This window comes from Plutella xylostella, chromosome 19 (assembly GCF_932276165.1).
Source record: "Plutella xylostella chromosome 19, ilPluXylo3.1, whole genome shotgun sequence".
Classification (NCBI taxonomy): Eukaryota; Metazoa; Arthropoda; class Insecta; order Lepidoptera; family Plutellidae; genus Plutella; species Plutella xylostella.
In genome coordinates this window covers 7,204,722-7,227,226 of record NC_063999.1, presented here as the reverse complement: position 1 = coordinate 7,227,226, position 22,505 = coordinate 7,204,722, and the positions used below count along the sequence as shown (strand labels likewise).

General features: G+C 39.0%; 2 protein-coding genes across 5 annotated transcripts in view; one reads left to right on the top strand and one right to left on the bottom strand.

The window, feature by feature from the left end:
* Positions 1-13,705, top strand: part of LOC105390713 (zinc finger protein 608) — a 78,866-nt gene extending 65,161 nt beyond the window's left edge. For 3 of the 4 annotated variants that reach the window (XM_048627968.1, XM_048627971.1, XM_048627969.1), the window contains exons 5-11: positions 7,029-7,116; positions 7,515-8,211; positions 8,584-8,799; positions 9,164-9,274; positions 9,511-9,839; positions 10,125-10,723; positions 11,234-13,705. In XM_048627968.1, coding sequence (XP_048483925.1) covers positions 7,029-7,116; positions 7,515-8,211; positions 8,584-8,799; positions 9,164-9,274; positions 9,511-9,839; positions 10,125-10,723; positions 11,234-11,295 — 2,102 coding nt within the window. In that variant the 3' untranslated portion in view covers positions 11,296-13,705. Of the gene's footprint in view, positions 1-7,028; positions 7,117-7,514; positions 8,212-8,583; positions 8,800-9,163; positions 9,275-9,510; positions 9,840-10,124; positions 10,724-11,113 lie in introns of all 4 variants that reach the window. The other variant, XM_048627972.1, reaches the window with a different exon arrangement.
* A 738-nt stretch (positions 13,706-14,443) lies between these two features.
* On the bottom strand, positions 14,444-21,708 carry LOC105390699 (ankyrin repeat and LEM domain-containing protein 1). The gene is made up of 7 exons (XM_038106368.2): positions 21,373-21,708; positions 21,042-21,203; positions 19,005-19,237; positions 17,913-18,759; positions 17,506-17,738; positions 16,711-16,971; positions 14,444-14,923 (listed from the first exon to the last, which is right to left on the bottom strand). The coding sequence occupies exons 1-7, from the start codon at positions 21,432-21,434 to the stop codon at positions 14,559-14,561; spliced, it is 2,163 nt and encodes a 720-aa protein (XP_037962296.2). The 5' UTR covers positions 21,435-21,708; the 3' UTR covers positions 14,444-14,558.
* Between the last annotated feature and the right edge of the window lie 797 nt (positions 21,709-22,505).

The following is a 22,505-nucleotide window of genomic DNA, read 5'->3' as shown; positions in this document are numbered from 1 at the left end:
TATAGAAATTTCATGTGCAGAGCTTAATAAGTATATAATAGTATGTACCTACAGGCCACCTACTGGTGATTTTATTACCTTTGAGACTGTCATGGAGGATGTTCTAAGGTTAGCTTCCAATAGTAAAAAGGAAGTAATAGTGTGTGGTGACTTTAATGTTGACCTATTTGGTGACTCTCCTAATAGGTCGAAATTGTTGTTACTTTTTAAATCATTTAATCTTTTTAATGTTTTTCTGGAACCAACTAGAATTACACCCACGTCAGCCACTTGTCTAGATAACATATTCTGTAACTGTGAGTTTAAAGACAGTAGTGTGATTAATTGTCTGAGGTCAGACCACAGTGGGCAGACCATTACCTTAGTAAACACTGACAAGACAAATAAAACTAAGGTGAGATGCAGACCGATTACTACAAAGAAAATTGACAATTACTTGAAGAAACTAGACGAAAAACTTCCGAATGTTAAATTAGATTGCAATTCTAATGAGATGTATAGTAACTTGTTTAAGATAATAGCTGATGAGTTTGAGAGTAATTTTGAAACGAAGGAAGTTTTGATTGACAATAAAATTAAATTTTGTGACTGGGCTACAGAGGGTATTCGCAAAAGCAGGGCGACATTATATGATCTGTATGAGATGAAAACATTCATACTCCGACCTGACTTTCAATCTTATGTGAAGAAATATAGCAAGATGTATAAATGTGTCTGTCACTGTGCGAAGACAATTTTTATTAATAACAAGATTAAAGACTCTGCTAACAAATCTAAGGCCGTTTGGACTATTATTAATAACGAAACGGGGAAGAATCGAACACGCGAGACAAATTTATCTTTGAAGGTAGGCAATGACATTATAACATCGAATGATGCGGTGGCGAGGGTCTTTGAAGAGTTTTTTACGAACATTCCTTTAGAGACTACGTGTAACCTGGATTCTTCGGCTGCAGCAGCTGAAACCCTGACGAAGGAGAACGCACCTTCAACCGATAAGGAATTTAAATTCAGATATATTAATACATTAACTATTATAAAAACATTTAAGTCATTAAATATGAAGAAAACTGAAGACTTGTGGGGAATGTCAGTTAAATTTGTTCTTTCTATTATTAATAAAATCGCCCCAATTTTAGCTAACATCTTTAATAAATGTATCGCTGAAGGTGTGTTCCCAGATCTTATGAAATTTAGTAAAATTATACCTCTGTTCAAAAGTGGGGATATGGAGGACCCTGCAAATTTCAGGCCTGTCTCGGTTCTTCCAGTTTTGAGTAAAATATTTGAGAGGGTCATACTCAGTCAGATGCTTTTGCATTTCAATGATGCTCGATTGTTTCATAGCCAGCAGTATGGTTTTACAAAAGGCAAATCAACAGCCGATGCCGGTACTGCGTTGATTAAGCACATATTTGACGCCTGGGAAGACCATCACGATGCTATTGGAGTCTTCTGTGATCTGTCGAAGGCGTTTGATTGTGTAGACCATCAGACTTTAATTTCGAAACTTAGATACTATGGAATAGGAGGAAAGGCTTTAGATTTGATATCTTCATATTTAGACAAGAGACAACAAAGGGTCGATATTAACAATACTAAATCACAGGGGGCTCATGTAAAAATAGGCGTCCCTCAAGGATCTATTCTAGGACCATTTTTATTCCTCATTTATATTAATGACTTGCCTTTTATGGTTGAAAAATTGACTAATATAGTTTTATTTGCTGACGATACTTCTTTGCTTTTTAAAGTTAAAAGAAGAGAAAATAATTTTAATGAAATTAATTCAATTCTATCTGACATACACGATTGGTTTACCGTTAATAATCTTCTATTGAATTCTAAGAAAACGAAATGTATTAAATTTACACTGCCGAATGTTAGACAATGCGATACTAACATTATTCTAGATGGGAATAAATTGGACCTAGTTAATGATACTGTCTTTCTTGGGATGACTATAGATTCAAAGTTACAGTGGGGACCTCACATTGAAAAATTGTCTGGAAGGTTGAGCTCCGCAGCTTTTGCTGTACGGAATATTAGACAGCTGACCGACGTTGAAACCGCCAGATTAGTTTACTTTAGTTATTTCCACAGCTTATTATCGTATGGCATTTTGCTTTGGGGTAGAGCAGCTGATATTGAAACTATATTTGTATTACAGAAAAGAGCCATCCGCTCTTTATACAAACTTGGTTCCAGGGATTCATTGAGAGAACTATTTAAAGAAATTAACATCCTTACAGTTCCATGTCAGTTCATTTTTTCCAATTTAATGTATGTACGAAAGAATATTTCAACTTTTGATACAATTGGCAGTAATCATGACATTAATACTAGGAACAAGCATAAGCTGGCTTTTCCAGCGATGCGTCTGGCGAAAGTTAATAAATCGTTTTTAGGGTACTGTATTAGATTTTATAATAAGCTTCCAGCAGAAGTTGCTCAAATGCCAGAGAATAAGTTTAAGTGTTACATTAAAGAGAAACTCAGTAAAAAAGCTTATTATAAAATTGATGATTACTTAGAGGACGTTAATGCATGGCTGTGATAAGTAGTTAGATCTGCTCATATTATTATAATAATAATTATTAAGCTTATATGTATTGTATACCAACTAGTTTTAAGTCTTTTTTTGAAAAGATGGCTCAGGAGTTTCTTGCCTCCGTTCTTCTCCTTAGACAGAAAGAGCCCCCCCTTATCCGAACGGAGAGTAATTTGTAAAAATTGACGTTCATCAGAAAATTTTATATTTGTACGATGAATAAAAAAAATTGAGTTTGAGTTTGAGTTTGAAAAACTAGTACTGCCAACTTCCAACAAACAATATTATTACTTTCTTAGCAAATCTCTTAACTGACGTGTATGTATACATTTTTTACAATATCTGTACCATATCAAATCAGTTGTCTTCTTCGTCAGATTACACAAACATTTGCTACATTCTGCAGTAGCACCCAGTACAAATAGACAAGCGAGGCACCTATTACCCGATAGCTCGCTTCGTTAGGCAAATATAAGCGCGATCAAATATTAATACATTAATAACAGTTTCTGTTTAGTTAGCTCACCGCTCCCCTCTCCGCACAGACAATTAGATTGGGTTTGAACGGGCGTCGAGATTGTACGTCGACGCAGTAAGTATAGGGGTGGCGTGAATCTCAACTTTGCCCCCAAATATGTTGTACTAGGTATTTTACGTTCCTCTACGCATTTCGAATGTATCTTATGTTTCGCCAGAATGTGATTAAAACGGGCAATTTTCTTACTATTAGGTAGGTTATTAACCTAAGCCTATGTTGCAACTGCAAATTCTATTGAAAATATTACGCGGTTTGTCTGTTCGTGCTTTCCAATCAACTCATCTGCCCAAACAGTCATCGGTTCTTCGACAGATATCAATCTGGGCCACTGCCTCTTCAGCTTAGTCACCTGACGAATAAACTTGTTTCGAGATAAACCCGAGTTCGAGGATAGCTCTTTCCATTGGTATCAGAGCGACTTTACATCGATCGGTGCACCAGCGACCCCCTCAATATAAATGAATCATATCATAATTTAAGAAAAAATAACATGGTAAAGAATCGTCGACACTATCTACATAGTCATGCTACAGTCTTAACAGTCTACATTACTTGTACAATACACATTATTAGATATTCTACATGTAGTAGGTACCTCCACTAACTCTCTCTGCCTATACATTAGTATGTAACATGAACAATTGAACACCGAGCGTGTATGGACGGATGGTCTAATTTGACCACATCTGCTATAGTGCAGCTGGCTATAGTACCCACGCTACGGGATCAGTGTTGCCAACGTAGCTACTTTATAGCTAGATCTAGGTATTTGTTTTATTTTATGCAGCTACTTTTTCTAGCCGTTTTTCCGTGCATCATAGGTCGTACCAAGATGAAAAAAAATATGCATTTGAGCTACTTTTTATAAAATTTCTAGCTACAAACCTTCGGTAGCAGATGGCCACACAAACGACGATGGACACAATACACAGACAAATCAACAAAATGGAGGGCGCGGTAGGATGAGCGGTGATACGCGTTATAAAAAAAACTATTATGATATGTGATATGTGTGATCATGATCATTACATTATTGTGTAGATAAATCTCTGACAAACCGTGCGTTGTGTAGCTTGCACGGCGCTGTGCATTGTACTTATGAAATAATTTGTTTGTACCTCCAGAATACGTGGTATAGTCGTACTTCAATACCTTATTTCTAAATAATTCATTGGTACATGGGCTACATGGCAGGATTCGAACCGTCTGCCTCACAAATGAGAGCCGCGAGACCATATCTGTTACGCCACCTGATCCAGATCCAGCCTGAGTGCGAATTTCTTCAGCTACTGTAGGTATCCCCAAGTGCTCATGTAGTTCGCTGATCCTTATAAACCAGGGTGCCTTGCCAATTGCCCTCAAGATGGCATTCTGTACCCTCTGAATACATTGGAGATGGCTGCGCTACCCCAGAGCTGGATTCCATACAACCATACAGGTTTTAGCACTATTTTATAGACAAGCAATTTGTTTTCCACTGAGAGCCTAGAGTTTCTTCCAAGAAGCCAATTCAGATTTCTATATTTCAGATTGATTTCGTCTCTCTTAGTCTTCAGGTGTTTCTGCCAGGTTAGTCTACGATAAAGGTGCATTCCGAGATATTTAACTGTGTCATGGTGTGGTAGCTCTGTTTCTCCAAGTTTTACAGGAGGGCAGTTTCCCTTGCGTAGTGTGAATGTAATCTGCACAAACAATTACATAATTATAATTCTACTGAGATCAGTACGTTGATTTTTCCACAATCAGGTATTATCTATTCTTGTGTTAGTTGTGTCGAGGGTAGTAAGTTGTTCTATGGATAGCACGATAGCAGGCGATTAGAAGGGGAGGCGAACCATTAGGCAGTTGATTAGAGTGAGCCGTGGAGTAATTAGCATTACTTCAATAGATTTTAGTAGCTGCTAAACTACTAGCTGAGCTGTTTATATCATGGCTTTAAAATACAGATTAGAAAATTACATTTTAACAAAACAGTTTTAAACTTTATTTAACTCCCATATAAAGGTACTTAAAAAGGATTAAAAAAACGACCACGAAAGAATTTAGTTGAACATGGCGAGGCGATTAGAGGACGCTCGCGCGATGTCGTCGGCCGACACAGCGACACAGCCGGCCCATTAGCGACAAACAGACAAATCGAAGCGATTACACGCAAACCGGCCCGACAGCCACTAATTTAACTTTTCCGTGACCGCTGCCCCGCATTAACCATTTACAAGCGAAATTCAACCCCTAAATAATAAAAGTGAGGAGTTTTACCCCGGCAATTTCCTGCTCGAAACTTGCAAGAATGCTGCCTGTTTTCGTTATCGGAATTCTCCTTTGCTCTTTGCGCGCCTGGTACCTATTCTTTCATAAAATTATATTTTTCTCATCTATCTCTCTTTGACTGAAAATAACTGAAAATGTAATAAATAACAACGGCTAATTTTGTTTTATTATTATCGTTTGTTATTTCATCGTTATTCGCGCTAATTGGCTTATAGAAATTGCTTTGTGTGTTTATTGTAGCGTGAATTAATTGTATGTTGTAGAATTTTAATAAATGGTAGTGAAACCTTGCGTGTAATGATCATGCCAAAAATGTTATTTTTTATATTTAGCCATACAATGAATTTAAAATAAGTACCTATGATAATAATTGCAAATATACCTACATGTGGTAAGAAAATTCAGTTTTCTCACTGAATATAAGTACCTACTTAAATTAAATTTAAACATTTCAATTGGAAGAGAAGAGGTTCAAAGCACGAGTGTTGTTTCGACTTTTTGACCCTTTGAGACTTTTTGCAATGGCCTGTAGATACAAAACATAATTTAAAAACATGCAAGGTAAAACTACCCAGTTTATAAATTGTAGTTGTACTCACTAGTTATTGTTTATAGTTAGTATAAGTTAGTTATATGTATTATGTAACTTATAAGTAGACCTATTAGACTTTATATTCATAGCTGCTTGGTTAGTAAAATACAATAGATGTAAGTAATACTAATTGTAGCGCAAAGTAGACAAAAAACCTGTATTTTAGACAACACATTAGAGCGGTTTCCTCTTCCAGTAAGTAAATGGAATAGCCGAAGCCAAGACACGGATTACAGGGGATGATCCCGGGCGTCCATTATCTCAGCACATTTCTCCCACCTTGTTAGCAATGCCATAATGGGAATAAAGAGTTCACGACGCCGTAAGCTGCTTGGACTCGACACTTCCTAACACGAAAATTTAGTAAAAGGGTAAAAAATATGTATAATGCATGAGTATGAGGGGCAAAGTTAATTAATTAAATTTGCATAAGTTAGCACGCGAGGAGGGGGGTAGGGGGGGAGTCACGTCCCGGCCCCGCGGTTATGCTAATGTCGACCCTCGCGACGCCGCCAGGAATATAAGTTTTTAAAGAAGAACCTCTCTTGTCTCTTAACTTTGCAAATATTTTTCATTTTAACGTTGGGCGGGCACGATTTGGTTGGGTTTAACTAGGTTTTGTTAAATAAAGGATCAATTTTATTATGATCCTATTATGTAACTATATATTTAAGTGACTCAATAAACACAGAAAATAAATTGTCAATTTTTTATCGCTGTCCACTTAAAATGCCGCCTCTATCTCTTTAATCTATCTAAATCTCCAAGATACATACTTGCCTACAATAAATACATAGGTCAATCATGCCAACTAGACAGTGGACTTTTCCTGAATTCTCTTTCAATTTCGTATTCATTAATACCTATCTTTACAGTCCCCACACACAACACACACCTATACTTACATGATACGTCACTAACCGCTTCTAATTCACGCTCCAGAATTTCAGGTCGATATGATATGACACTAATCCCGTTAGCATCGCCTGACTGACCGGCGGGTGAGTCGGGTGACAGAGGTCGCTGGAAGCCGTACTGGGGCCTGTAATTAACGCATATCTCTGACATTGTTGCAGGTGTACTGGTGGTGAACGTGACGTGGCGGGGGAAGACCTACGTGGGGACTCTCCTCGACTGTACCAGACATGATTGGGCGCCGCCACGGTAAGATTAACTATTAGAGTAACATTATAAATACTCTTTGGGGTAGACGTGTTCTCGTCGTGATAGGAAGTTAGAGAGGTATTCAGTAATCCAGTAATAGCGGGATGTATAGAAGACTATTATGGAACTTGTTGGGTATCCAGAAACTCCTGAAATCTACGATACTAGGCTGATGATCATGAAAGTACCTACGACTTAACAAGAAAGGGTTGTTACCAAGGTTACCCTCTCTTACCTAATGCACCTAATGCTTCAGAAAGTAAGTAGTCCAAACATTAAGCTTTGAACATGAATTGATTACTAATAGCATTGAGCAGTTTGAGCACTCATGTCCTCTTAGTAGATTCGACACCATAAGAAAGAAGCACCCACTATAACGAGTAAACGACATTTTCCAGGTTTTGTGACTCTCCGACGGAGGAGCTGGACGCGCGGACGCCGAAGGGGCGCGGGGCGAAGCGCGGGCGCGGCGCCGCCCCCACCGACATGACCAACTTCACCGAGACACGGTCCTCCGTGCACAGCAAGCTGCGCAACGGGGGCGCCAAGGGCCGCCGCGCCCTGCCCTCGCCCACGCCCTTCACCCCCCCGCGCCCCGACTCCAAGCGCAAGCGAGCGAGCGAGGAGGAGCGCCCTCCAACGCCCAAAGCCAAGCGACCGCCGCCTACACCTTCATCACCACCACCCAGCCCGGTCTTACTCGAGTGTCCAGAACCAAACTGTTCTAAAAAGTACAAACACGCGAACGGTTTGAAATACCACCGCTCGCACGCGCACGGCTCGCCCGATGATGAAGACAAGGACTCGAGCTCCGAACAAGAGGAGCCGGCGGCCGAGCCCGCGTCCCCCGCGCGCCCGCCCTCCGCCCCCGCGACGCCCGTGAAGTCCCCCACTCCTGTCAAATCACCAGAAAAAGTAGAAAAGTCTCCTGAAAAGGTGGAGGAGAAGGCGGAGTCGCCGCCGCCGCCGCGGTTCGCGGAGGAGTTCTCGGCCAGCCCCGCGCCCCCCGCGCCCGACCGCCCGCTGTCCCCCCCCGCGCCGCCCTCCACCCCGCCGCAGGACCCGCTCACTACCATGCAGCCTACACACTTCAAAGTAAGTAGAAGTCCTTATTGCCATGCTAAGCAGTACCTTTAAGGACATGTGGGAAGAGCATACATAACTCTAGCTACTCTCTCAAATGTAAAGAGTACTGAATCCAAGGTTTCGCTTTCAGGCCTCAGAAATAGACCATCACATTATGCCTTGCTTTCGGCTAGCATATACAATGCAACTCTACCGTCTATCCAACCAAAATCAGTCACTCTTCATATTCTTTCACTTGAAGGCGTTGAAGACTATCTGTCACTCTTCCATCAGAAAGACCATGCCACTTTGCAGACCTACTACTACTGCTACTTTAACCATAAGTGCTTTGAAGAACCACGACCACAAAACCCTACTCTCCTAACCCCTTCCCCTTTCCAGGTGAAGCCGCGCTCAGCACTCATGCCAGCCGAAGAGCGTAAGTCGACCGAGTCGCCCCCAGACGAGGCGGGCGGCAAGCGGCGCCGCCGGTCGCCCACGCCCGGCGCGCTGGGGCGCAGCTCGCCCGCCTACTCCGATATCAGTGACGATGCGGCGCCGGCCGAGGGTGTTCAAGAGGCGGAGGCTGAGCATCGACCCTTCCCGGTTTATCATCAGGTTGGTGTTCATGTGGGTCTAAGATTGTGACGCAGTTGTCTTGTGGGATTTCAGGGATAATAAGTAGGCTTCATGAAGTGACAAAATCTTCTAATAACATAAAAGCGTTTATTTGTCGCAATATAATATAAATAATGGGATAAAATTTAGGTTATATAGCTAGGTGACTTCTGCATTGAATGCATGAACGAAATTTGGGGCTTCAAACGATGGATGATTTTCATGTCCGTGAGCAATGGTGCAGCAAACGTACAGTGACATTACTATTGAGAAGGGTCAGGTTTCTCTACAGATCTACAGGACACTACATAATTTCGTTATTTTGTATGTTATAAAAGCTAAAGCTTTATTCTCTGTATTCCAGTACTACGGGCAGCCGTCGTACCTGCCCCCGCCGCACGCGCCGCCCGCGCCGCCGCCGCCCGAAAAAGGGAAGGAAGACATCGGGAAAGGAGAGCCCAAGCCTGACCATAAGGTAACAATCCTTCAACAGTTCACCATTCTTACGATGAGGCAAAGCGGCCTGCGTTGTCATACCTATAAATTACTTTCTTTGCGACTTTTCCGCTGCCACTTGACATAACGTACCTTAAATTGAAAGGTTTAAGTATCAGATAAAGTATTTTATAATGGTAGACCGTGAATAGCAGACCACTATACTTTGTAATTATAAGGCGAGACACAAACTTAATCAAACCTATTCTATTCCAGGACGGAAAACCCGACAACCAGCCTCCAAAAGTGCTTCCGCAACACTTCTACCCTTACAACTACGTGCCCAATTTCCCTTACAACGTGGACGCAGGCGCGGCGCCCCCTAGCGGCAACATCGAAGACAAGCCGAAAGAGCAAGACCGGTCCAAGACCACGCCCAGTCCCCTGGATAAGAGCAAGCAGCCGCGGCCGCCCGAGGGCAAAGAGAATCCAGCCAGGCCGAATGACAACCATCAGATACTGAAGGAGAGCATAGAGATGAAGGCCCAGATGGGGCCGTACGCGTTTCAACGACCGCCCAATTCAAGGGAGGAGGAGTTGAGAAGGTTAGTTGTTTGATTATTGAAAATATTCAGTAGTAAGTCCTTCGTACACGCAGGTAGGTATGATTTACAATAGTCAGCATTCGCAGATGCCAATTTCCAACAGTACTATTGCAAACTTATTGCAAATTGCAGATAGAAATATCTTCAGCCTATTTGTTGCCGAGTGTTATTATAACATGACATGAAAGTACATAATATATATTAATACGATCTTGGACCTACTTAGCAATCATTCTTCTTTAACTCTTGAGACAATTTTTTATCAACCGTTTTGCCATTCCCCAGGTATTACATGAGCCTGGAGCAGCGAAGGAAGGAGGGAGCGAGCGAGGGGAAGCCCCCCGGGGCGGCGGCGCCGGCGGCGGGGCGGCCGCCGCCGCAGCCCGCGCACAAGCCGCCCCCAAAGGAAAACAAGGACGAAAAGCCTAAGGAAGACGTCAAAGTGAAACAGGAGGGACAAAAACCGACTACAGAAACGCAAGGCCCGCCTCCGCCACCGACGTCTCAATACTATCTACCGCCATACATGCAGCCGCCACACTACGGCGGATTGCCGTTCGATACTGTATACAGAGCGCCGCTGTCTCCGATGTTGGTTGGAGGGTTTGGAGGCGGCTGGACAGTACCTCGCTACCACGCGCCGGAAGACTTGTCCCGGCCGGGGCAGGGCAAGATGGAGATGCTGCCGGGCCAGCACGGGCAGTTCGGCGGCTACCCTCCGCACAAGATCCACGAGCTGCAGGAGCACGGGAAGTCGCCGCCGGGCAAGCCGCGCGCGGAGGCGCCGGGCAAGGAGCGCTCGCCGCCGCCGCAGCGCCACGTGCACACGCACCACCACACGCACGTCGGCCTCGGGTACCCGCTCTACGCGCCGCCTTATCCTGGTAAATGAGTTTTTATTGGTTTTTTGTGGCTTGTATTAAATGCTGAGGTATGAAACTTAAAGCGGTGTTAAAACAATGATAAGAGGGCTCGGTCCTAGTCTGCTCATTAAAATGGAGCATGATCCGATTTCGCTTATTGTCTGTTCGAACTGTTATTAGGGCTATGCAAACTCTTATCGCGTAAACGCCGCTTAAATAGCATACCCATATATGCCTCAAAAGACCCGCATCAACATTATTTGCAGTGATCTTTATTTCTACGTTATTGAAGAGCTTTATTGACTGTACCTATAGCATATATTAAGTCTTCCCTCACATCACTAAATGGCATCATCTCAGCCCGCAACCAACACGCCCCCTGCCCCTATACATGTGTGTCTTTGGTTGCAGGGCCCCGGTAGCGGCCGGCCGCCCGGCGCAGCCCCGGCGATAAGAGAGATGCCATGTGACGTGTGACTAGAGAGTGAGCGAGACGACACTAAGAGACACTAATCGAGGGTTATGTTGCAGCGGCGGCGGTGCTGGCCAGCACGCAGGCGGTGGTCAACGCCTTCCCGACGCCGCCAAAGTGAGACAAACAGTGACGTGAATAAGAGATTCGCGCAAACTTTCCGACTTTCAGTGAACCTCGAATTCGAACTAATCTCTTCGCCAGTAGCCATAATTTTAAACTCTGTGATCTCGCGTAACCCACGTGTGTGTGTGATGTGCGCTTTGAATGTGTAGTGTGAACTGAATAGTTACCTGAATTATGTAGACTTTGTGTTGTGGGACCCCGATGTGAACTGTGCGGACCTAGTGTCTCCCGTCTATACTTTCATTGTTTTATATGTCTAATAGTGAAGCACAAACTAGTTTTGTACATATTAGTGTTATGTGTAAATTACCTTAACGTTTTGTTATTCCATAAGGACTTACTGTAGCATAAAGAAGAACATCGAATTCTCCAATATGATACCTTCTGGGCATTGTACTGACGTTGGAAGCCCCTTTAGTAGTATCTCTCTATGTGAATCCAGCCTATGATACGTGAAACTGCATTCCACAGAATCGAACGAAGAATGGGAGTAATGTAAGATTAAATTTAAGCATAACATAGTTTAAGATTAAAGGCGTCAATGTGATCATACAATATGAGTAGTGCACAGATTGTGAAACGGATGGCTCACTTTATTCATTCTAGTACAAACTCTAATGAGTTGTAATGTGCACGCGCTAGCAACCTATAAAATACTGTCGGGGGGATCGGGATCCACCGAAGAGTGAGCCATCTGTACTTTAAGATGTGTTAGTAGCGTGCACAAATCGTATTCTATCACGATACTTAATCATTGGGAGATGAGTTGAATAATAATTATTGTGTATTAAATAAATAACGTGGTCACTTGGCATCTGACCCAATAACATTCAGCATTCACCATCAAACAGAAAATTTGCAACAGATATTTTACATTGTAATGTGTAGATTTTCGATTCGCTAAAGAATCGGTGATTATTGGGCATATGGCAAGTTGTGTCTATATGTAGTAGTGAGCAACCCTATAGATACCCCATACACCCGAGGCCATGTGTCTGCTTACCTCACTGTCAGATATATTCTCAAATGCAAGGGACTAGCTAACTGTACCTTCTGTACTGCACAAGTGTTCAACATAGTGTTACTGTACTCTAAGAGCCAAATTCTACTTCATATTGTAGCCGTAATGTTAATTTGCAATCGTCATGCATTTATTTGTTAGCCTCTACTCTCGTCAGGTAATCATTTTAACTTGTCATGTCTTTTACTTGTGTAAATGTTAACTGCTAAATTGTTATTTAAGTATGTGTATTTTTTGTAAAACGTTGACGTTATGTAAACTAAACAATTTGATTTTAAAACCTGACTCTCAACCGCCTACAGGTTATAATATTGTAAAAATGGGTAACATTATTGCTTTTGACTATCTTGCGTCGTCATTCGTGCATCGTCGTAATCTTTAAAATGTTAAAAAAAATATGTAATAATGTTAATCAAATGTAAACATTATCAGTGACAGTGCCAGACAGTGGAGTAGAGCTATTTCCTTCTAGGTAAAAGTTATTGGTCTATGAAATGTGCAATATAGATCCATATAAAAATATGTTTACGCTTAAATGCCACAAATTAATTACAACTATGTCAGAATAAGCATCTCTCTTCTATGGACTGATTTATCTACTGATAACACCTTTTAAAATTAACATTAAATTATAATTGTTTACTTAAAATACAGTCTTCCAATTGGTTGAACGCCTACCTGATATAGTTAACAATTATGTTTGCATTTCGAAATATGTTTCCTATTATTAAAACAGCTAAGTAGATTTAAAGTTTTGCTCTCAACACCTAACTTAGGGAATAGATGTTTAAGTGTTTTATTTGTGTGAATGTATGAATGGTGATACGACCGGGGGACCCTGCCCCTTGTCGAATAGGTTTACGAAAAAACAATTTTAAAATGTATCAATATCCCATTTTGAGATTAAAATCAGTTGATTTGTATTTCAGTATTTAAATTCCAATTGTCATAGGTTAAGTGGGGCCTAAAGATGTTTTAACTATTGATATTGTCATGTCGCGACGCGGAGTCGACGCCAGTGATTTTACAAATTTTGATAAAACTGGAATTGTTTGTCCAAGCATTAGTGATCGGCCTGTGGATGTTCGCTGGTTGTTACATGTGAGTAACATAGAGCGTGCGTGTGACGCGCGAGTCACGCGTGGAGACGCCCCGTGCCACATAGACTGATGGTTTACTCTCAACATTACGCTTCATTATGTTAGTGAGCGCGTGAGTGAATGTCAAGTGGTTAATGAATCATTGTATTTATAATTGTACCGATATATCCTATAATATGAACATTTGTGTATTTTTTTGATGTAACTAAAAGCCAAGTTTGATTTTCTTAGAAAAGAATTCGAGACGTTGAAAAAGGGAATAATAAAGATAAATTATTTCTTAAGACTGTGTTTTATTTTCTAGTTGATTTCTTAGCGAAATTAAGTGAGTTATTTTAAAACTACTTGAGTTATCATTATTGCCTAAGCACAAAATACCGAAACTTAAGGTACGAAGTTTTTAAATACTTAAGTAAATAGTAAAATTGACTAGCAATATTAAAAAAAAACTTATATATATCAAAAAAGTAAATGGTAACTTAATATTAAAGTGATGTTATTTTACATGTTTAAAGCTTATCAATTTATACATTAAAAAAGGTACATTATAAAACTTAAATAACTTAAACTCGAGTACTTAACTTAATCAGTTTATTCTACTGAGTGCAAAACTTTTGTACGAGAAACATCATTGGCAAGTAAAATTATCAAATGCAGTCAAAAATATTGCAGTTTGTAAATAAGCTACAAACGAATATTGTCACCGAACTTATTAAATGCAAGTAGCAATGTCACTTATTTATACTGAAAGTATTCCAAGCAAAATCTTTGGTTACTCGTAGAGTTAATACTGGGTGCAATACTAATAAAATCAGTTTTTGTCATAACTGAAATAAAGCTGAAAAGCTTTGTTACGTGCAAACTAAGTATAAATTACCTAAAACTATTTAATTTACTCATGTCCTTAATTTACTATAATTTTGAGACGTATTGAGTATGAATATAATCAAAATAATTTAGTACATACTAGGTAGAATACATAATATCCTACCTATCAAATTTGTCGCGTTACTTCTATTTTCTAATAATTTATAAAATTATGAACCTAATTTAATTTATAGACGGTCAAAAAAATATTACGCTATAAAATCACAACTTACGTCATCTCAGACAGGTAAAAATCCTAATTTATCATTATCAGTCTATATCGTCAGGCCGCAACTGCCTCTCGCCCTCACTAATAAATATCAACATCGCTTTATAAAGGAGGTACAAACCAAACATTCTTCTTTCTTTCAGTGGCCAGGACGCGGCGACGCCATAATAGTTTCCACTTTTTAAATTTTTCAAATTTGGAACGCCAATTACATCTATCATGGCGGCCTCATACGTGTAGGCCTCTGCTGGTATAACGTTTTGGTAGATGTGCAGACAAACCACTCCCACTTTATCCTTCCATATATCGAGGATGTGTTGGACTTTCTTGTCTTTGGAAGAGGTGAAATCTCGCTTCCACAGCGTCAGCGCTTGGTACAGGTGGGAGTAGGGGCGCGATCTCTTACCTGGAAATGAAAATAACAAAGGATAAGTATTTTAATTATAAATTACTCAAGTAGGACGACATGCTCAATATTCCAACCATGACGACCAGTTACTCTTACGTTGGTCGGTGAAAGAAACCACTTCATACATAATTTTTATTTATTCTCAATATGGAAACCTTTACAATAGATTCTTGTTCAAATCGAGTCAGTGACAAAAAGGAATAGCTGGATTAGGATTTGTCACCGTGGTAAAAGGATTAGCCAGTCAGATACGGTACAGTTTATACTTCACTTGGGGATGCTTTTTTCTTACACTGGTTACTTATAGTTATACTAGAGTAGTGTGAATCAATAAAAAAACTAACTACTTACTAAGTAATTATGTAATTAAAAACATAAGGAGCGTAATATTCCTTTAATTAATACCAATTAGGTTTGAAAAAGAACTAAATTACTAACTAATGTTCCGTTAATTGTTTGCAATTTGAAACAAGTGTAATCTAAGCAATTATAGAAATTAGCTGTTGAATTAATGTTAATATGAAAATAAATTTACAATATAATTTATCTGTCATTATTATATCATTTCCTTCTATATCGAATAATCAGATAATTGATCTTAATTATTCTAAAAGTGTTTAAGTACCTACATAATTAACAGTACCTAGTTAAATAACTTGGAAACCCTTTTTCTCTTATAAATTATGTAGTTCATAATTATTCTTTACTTTAAATTGGCTAAAATACCGTATAGCAGTTTAACATTTTCATCATAATTAATGGCCCTTTTGATTTCTCAAATGTATGTCCATTTAAGAAAAGATTTACTATTAATTTGCACTGAACCCTGAATTCTTAGACAGTGAAAGGCGTTAGATAGAAGCGTAACAATAAACACAGAATATTGGGTTATCTGAATTCTGTACGAACCACTTATGTGGGAATGCACAGATTTTGTAATCTACGTGTTTTTATCGTTTGTCGGTCATACATCTATTTAAATGGCATTCCTTCTTTATTATTTTCATTTTGCCCGATGTGCTAGATACGTGGAGATAAACTACTAACCGAATTTATTATGATCAAGTCAAGTACCAAGTTAGATGTTGTGTTTATTTGAAATAACTAACATAACACACCTAAGATTTCATATCAGAATACTCAGGAAGGGCACAGATAGATTCAGAATATTGACATAAATATGTACTACTCCAGTAGATTTTAGATTTTTAAATGCCTTGCATTTAAATTGTTTTGCAACTCAATAAAGGTGTTGCAAAAAGGGTATACGAAGCGGAAACCTGCATGTGCAGCATGGTATATCTAACCTCGAAAATGAAATCAGAATTTCAAAATTCGCGAAAAAAAATATCATTTTCCATATTAAAAAAGTCACGTGACCAACATAGTTTCAATGGTAAATGTTTTTTTTTGATAATTTTGAAATTCGCGCAAAATCTCTTTTTGCAACAACCTGTATGATAAAATAATCTTCCAGCATTCCACCGAACGCAAAATTCAAGAGATATTCTAGCCTCAAACTATTCCTCACATCAAAGAGTGCGATTTTGCTAAGACTTTTTATGTTTGATCATCAGTTATTTACTTACTTTTACATACATTTTAAAAGTAATATACCGATTGATTATGGATTTTTAACGGATTTGTCCTTTAATAAATATAACAGATCGATTAAATACGATCTTAAGCAATTAGCTTGGATCCACTTCCGTTTTCACGACTTTATAGTTGGACCGTAATTGCTTACCTAGCATATTTCACCAAAATTAAATACATATTCTTACCTTTCCCCACATAGAATATGGAGTTGACAAATGCGATCCAGGACGCATGCGTGCTCTGCTTGCCGGCCTTACTCGGAAGGTTGTCCGTAAGACGCGGGTCCAGCAGTAAATACGTAAACGAAGTCTTTGCCGTCCCTTCCCGCCATTTCTTACTCGGGTTGGCGAAGTCTGCGCGTGCCTTTGTTTCTAGTTCTATGTACGGAGATAGGTCTTGCATCCATGTTGGGTTGCGAAGAGACTTTTCGAGTTCTATACTGTACGCTGTGGGTGGGGAAATATGCATTTTGATTTTGGAAATAGATACAACATACGTGAATAAAGAAACAATGTGATAATGGCAGATAGACTCATTTCGTCTTGCTCTAATCGTTGGTCTGTCAATACTCCTGCTCCTTCCTTTTCCCATTTATTAAAGGCCGCCATTTTCATATTTGTTTCTTTATTCATAATGTAAATGACACTGCCAGTGTTTATAATTTGACACAAAGAAACTTAATTTCAAAAGTTTTAACTTTGACATACAAGGTAACTTTAAATTGTTAGAAGTGCGGCGATGATTCGATGCGAATAGCGATGTTTCTGAATGAAACTTATGGTTTTCATGATGAATAATTTGACTACTTAATTTAAACCACCGCTGCCCAAAATTAATGTAAATCATTGTATAAAAATGTTTAAATGTAAATAATCTCTTCAAAAATATTAATAACTGTCAAAACAAAACAATAACTTAATTTTTTCCTACACTTTTCTTTTTTCACAAAAAAAAAGTTTTTACACCAAAAAGTTTCTCACCTTTTCCGTGTTGATTATTCGCAGCTACAATGGGGTTCTTTTTCAGAGCCTTCAGTTTCTTCAGGTACAGGGTGCGGGTGCTCTGGTCGATGGGTCCGGGGCGGAACCCTCGCTTCACCAGCTCAGCCCGGAGCGTGTTGTTGTCATACTCCACGGAGGAAGGTAGTGAGGAGGCCACTGAGATGGCTGTCTGGTCTGCGTTGGATGAGTCGTATTGCTCTTCTACTGGTAGGCTGGAAGGAATAGTTTCAGTATTTTAGTGACGTAATTAATTGTTGTATACTTGCGTAAAAATATATTGAGGAAGTTTCAATTAGTAAAAAAATACTGGTGATATAGATATTTGAATTGACAACATTTTACATACAGTAGACAAATAAAACTGGATGAATTTAACAAATACTCACACAACAGGAGAAACAAGGAGTCTCTTCTCTATCAACACAACATCCTCCTCTTTATCCTCATACTTGTATTCCTCTTCTACAGTCGCCACGGCTATACTTCCCCCGGAGAAGTTGCTACTGACACCGCTACTCGCTGATGATCTCCTGGTATTCGATGCTTTAATCACAGTAGAGACCTGATGCTCGCTTCGACTCCCGCTTGAGGATAACCACTCGTTTGTCCTGTTCTGGTGAACTGCCATCACCTTGTCCAAGTTTATTTGAACTGAATTGTCATCAGTCAGTAAAGACTCTTCGGTAAATGTGAGTTTCTCTCTCAATTCGGCGCTAATGGAGAATGGAGCGTCGTTGGAGGTTTTCTTGGTCTTCTTCAGAGTGGTTTTAGAGTTGTAATTCCTGTGTGTCAAGTTTGTTGGTGAGCCTGGTAGTGAGAAATTCTCATAAACACTCAATCTCTGCTTGTGGACGTCGGCAGTGCTGTCGTTGCTTGAAGCACTATACTTTGTTTCTTCCAAAGGCTGTATTCCACTAATACTAATTTCTTCAGGCGAAGGCTTTCTCGTCAAGCAAGTTTTGTATGTGGTATTTGTGTCATTTGCACCCCTATTATCACTGGAAAGGTCACTGGTTATATCAAAAGTGAATTCGCTGCTTTTCCACGGTCCGGACTCGTCATCTATTAGGAAGGTTTCCCCGAGGATCGTCGGGTACAGTTTGTTCATGACCAGGGTGGTCTTGTCACACCAGTTGCGGACCATCTCTGACTTCCTGTAGTTGTTTGTGGGCTGGTCGTCGGGAGCCGGCCCGTATTCTGCGACCATTTGGTCCGTCGTCACTAGTACTCTTTCTGAAAGTGAGGAAAATATACAATTAGAAATTATGGTTCATTCATCAAATCCTGAGGTGGTAAATGGATATAAAAATAGGAATTCTATGAATATTAAACAGACTAAGAAAGTAGGTTACTTAACACAAAAATACAGTACAAGATAAAGTAAGTACACCCATAACTATAATACTTGAGCGCGTAGACACAGCAGAATTTCAATCTAAATAATTAAAAATTAATACCAATTACTAAAAACCCCTCACCTAAATCCAAATAATACGCGCACTTCGACCCTATAGAGTCATCTAACTGGTCCACCACATTATGCAGGTAGTCATAGACCTCCCACTGCTGCTCGCGAGCCGCGTAGTCGAAGGCCGAGTGGCCGTCGAGGTCGCGCCGCGCCGGGTCGCCGCCGCAGCCGATGAGGAGCTTGATGTTGTCGCACCGGCCCCATATGGCTGCGATGTGGACCGGGGTTATACCGTCGTCGGTGCTGAGGGGGAATAAGAAATACTTTAGATAGATAATAAGAAACACTTTAGTTAGAGTACTCTTTATTTGTATACCAATAAATAATTAAATATTTTACAAAACAAATTAACTAGGGTACAAAAAGGAGTCTTATCGCTTATAGAGATCTCTTCCAGACAACCTTTAAATTATTGTAGGCATGTTGTGTGATAGAACTCTTGACAGTAGAATGTTTAGGTGGTTTCAGACAGAATTGGTTCTTAGATTGCGTTTCCAGTAGGCTAATTCTTTGCTCGTTACTAGGCGAGCATAATGGTGCAAATTTCGTACAGTTTCGTACAGCGCATATGCACACTTGGCACACTAAACTTATAAGGGGCTAAGTTAGTCATCGGCAAATGATTTACCTACTGGGAATGCAGCCTTAATGATTAGGATTTTATTCAACATAGGTATGTGACTCTACTGTCATAGTGATATGAAACTTGAGTATATTATTGGTCAGATATTAGCATTTATTGTATAATTTAACATCCAGTATTAAAGAGTTTCTAATAAAAAATATTGTTAGGTATTAAATGTCATACCATAAGAAAGCCCTACATTTATATGGCATATGGTATTCATTATATGGGTATGTTTACATTTAGGCAGCTGCATCATGCATACCTAACAGGCAGGTGGTCACAACTGGTTGTGCGAAAATAAGATTGCAGCCATATTGCAACACAGTTCAACATAATTTGAGACCAGCAGTATAATGTCTGGTGACTAATCTGATTTGCATGAAATATTTGATACCTAAAATGTGATTAGATCATTGTTTGTATCCAACTACTTATTTAGCAAATCAAGTTTGGTTGGTAAATGTGACTCACATCCACATCACTAGTTTGGTTTAAACTTTCATTTCCTTTAGTAACAAGTTTGCTAACTTTTCTATCTTTCTGAGTATACACATAATTTCAATTAGCTATTTTCTTAATAATTATTGAAGAATAATATCTGAATTAAAAAAATATTATATGACAGAGATATCTCATGTGTTAGGAATAAATATAGGATAAAGATAAGAAAACCTGAACTCACAGACATCTAATTCTACACAAAATTTAAACATCCACAATTCCACATGTTATAGGTACAAAAGGTTGGACATTTACTTATATTAAACCTTAATTTTCATTAACATGAACTATGCTATTATCTGCCCCAATCTATTTTTATCACTGATGTCCTTTAAATTTTATAATACCTACTAGCTAATGCTAATAACATTTATGTTAATAACATTAACTAGTTGTTATCAAATTATCAGTGACAAAAACTGAAGGCCTTCCTATTATCCATTGTCCAGGTAAATCCTGTGGATTCCAGCACAGTTAAACTCTTGCCTTGCTTGGCCATCGAATGTCGAGTTAGGTCTCAAAGGGAAATGACACCAGATTTTGATCTAAAGCTAGAATAATAGTGTTTAAGTTGGATCCACCCGCCAAAATTAGTATAATAATTAGCACAATGACTAAAGATTCAAAGGTTTTATTCATGGTTGTGGGGGTTGGGGTAGATGTTTAATTGTTCTATGGGCTTGGATGTCCAGGATGTGCCTGGAGGATGGCTATAGACCGGGCTCATATTCAAAATTTCCATGCAATAAATGTAACTGAAATGTGTGCATGTGGCTATTGGTGTTTGACGGCATCAGGACTAACATAACACTCAAATGTGGGTGCAGCAAATGCTACTCCGTAAAGGAAATTCATACCTAAGGAGTGTTTATAGCATGCCAATAACGCAAAAGTAGTGCCACAACAATTATAACTCACCTCAAATTGGGATCCCCTCCATACTTCAGCAAAATTTCGGTGCATTCTTTAGATTTCTCAGGAGGTTCGACGCCGACTGCTAAATGTAAGACTCCAATACCTTTACAAGGTAAAATAGAGTTTATGTCTAGGGAAGACTCCGTCAAAAACTTATCCACAGATCTGAGAATAAGACAAACAAATATATATAAAATATCTGTGAAGCGTGTACCAGGAATATCGCAATATTTCATCAATGCAGGAGGTCTCTAAAATTAGGATGGTTCCTGTAACTATGTTCAGAAATAGACAAAATACTAAGAGCATAGTAACATAAAAGCACAATATTTACCGAGCATCCCCCGATTGTATTAAATCGTAAAGTTTAAACAACTCTCGATACGTCTTAGCCATGGCTAGGAAATCGAAAACTGAAGTCTTATAAGTTAATTCATCGGCGATGATAATAATGCAGCCCGCAACGGTCCATTTCCTTTCGCCCTTCCGTTGTGATGTCACTTGTTATTTATAGATAAAAGTGTCTCATTTAGTTTGAGGGTACATAAAAACATCACTTTAAAACCTTTTAAAACTAATCTACAGTGAAGAACTAAATTCGTTACATTTTACTTCGTTTGTTTTTGATAAATTTTCAAACTAACGTCAGACTTTCACTCAACTTCCTTTGTTTACGTTTGGATTACGTTCCGTTGTACGCGTAAATTGGATCGTTTAATTTTATGTCATAACTAAATAACCTCTTAATAACTGAGTTTCTTAAATTTTTAAACGGTTAAAGTCATTTAAATGGTTATTAAGATCCTATTTGAACTATAAATTGCAATAAGATATTATTATTACGTTAAATTGTTATGATTTAATTTAAGCAAAAACGCTCCATTTCACTTGGTGGTGTAAATTTAAAGGAATGTGAATCATGGAGCTTCAAATCTAATTTAGGTAAGTTGGAGGAGGCATCCAGTGAAGATGATTTTACCGTAACTGCATTGCACCATTCAATCTCTGCATTCAATAGATCTTACCTGAGGCTGGAATAAATAAGTATGCCTTGCTGATTTCGTGGAAAAGCCTCAAAGGTCTTTTGTTAAAATAAACAGTGTAAGTTAGTACCTAGTTAGGTATTCATTTTATTATTTTAATCTAAATAACAAGTTAAACTACTTAGTTACTTAACTACATAGATTTAAAATATAATACTAACCCAGACAATAAAAAAATAAATAAAAATGATAGCTAGGTGTATACAATAAAAAAAATATAAAAATACTAGTTAAGAACGCCTTAATTAGATAAATTAGCAATTATTTTCATTTATTAACATGTGGCTATTCCTCTACTTCGGATCGAATGTATTCTCATATGTAGGTTTATGAGAATACATTCGATATACCTATCACCTTCGACCATAATAATATGGTCGAAGCCTATCACATGCGGATTATTAGTCTCAGCTTACGGCGGATT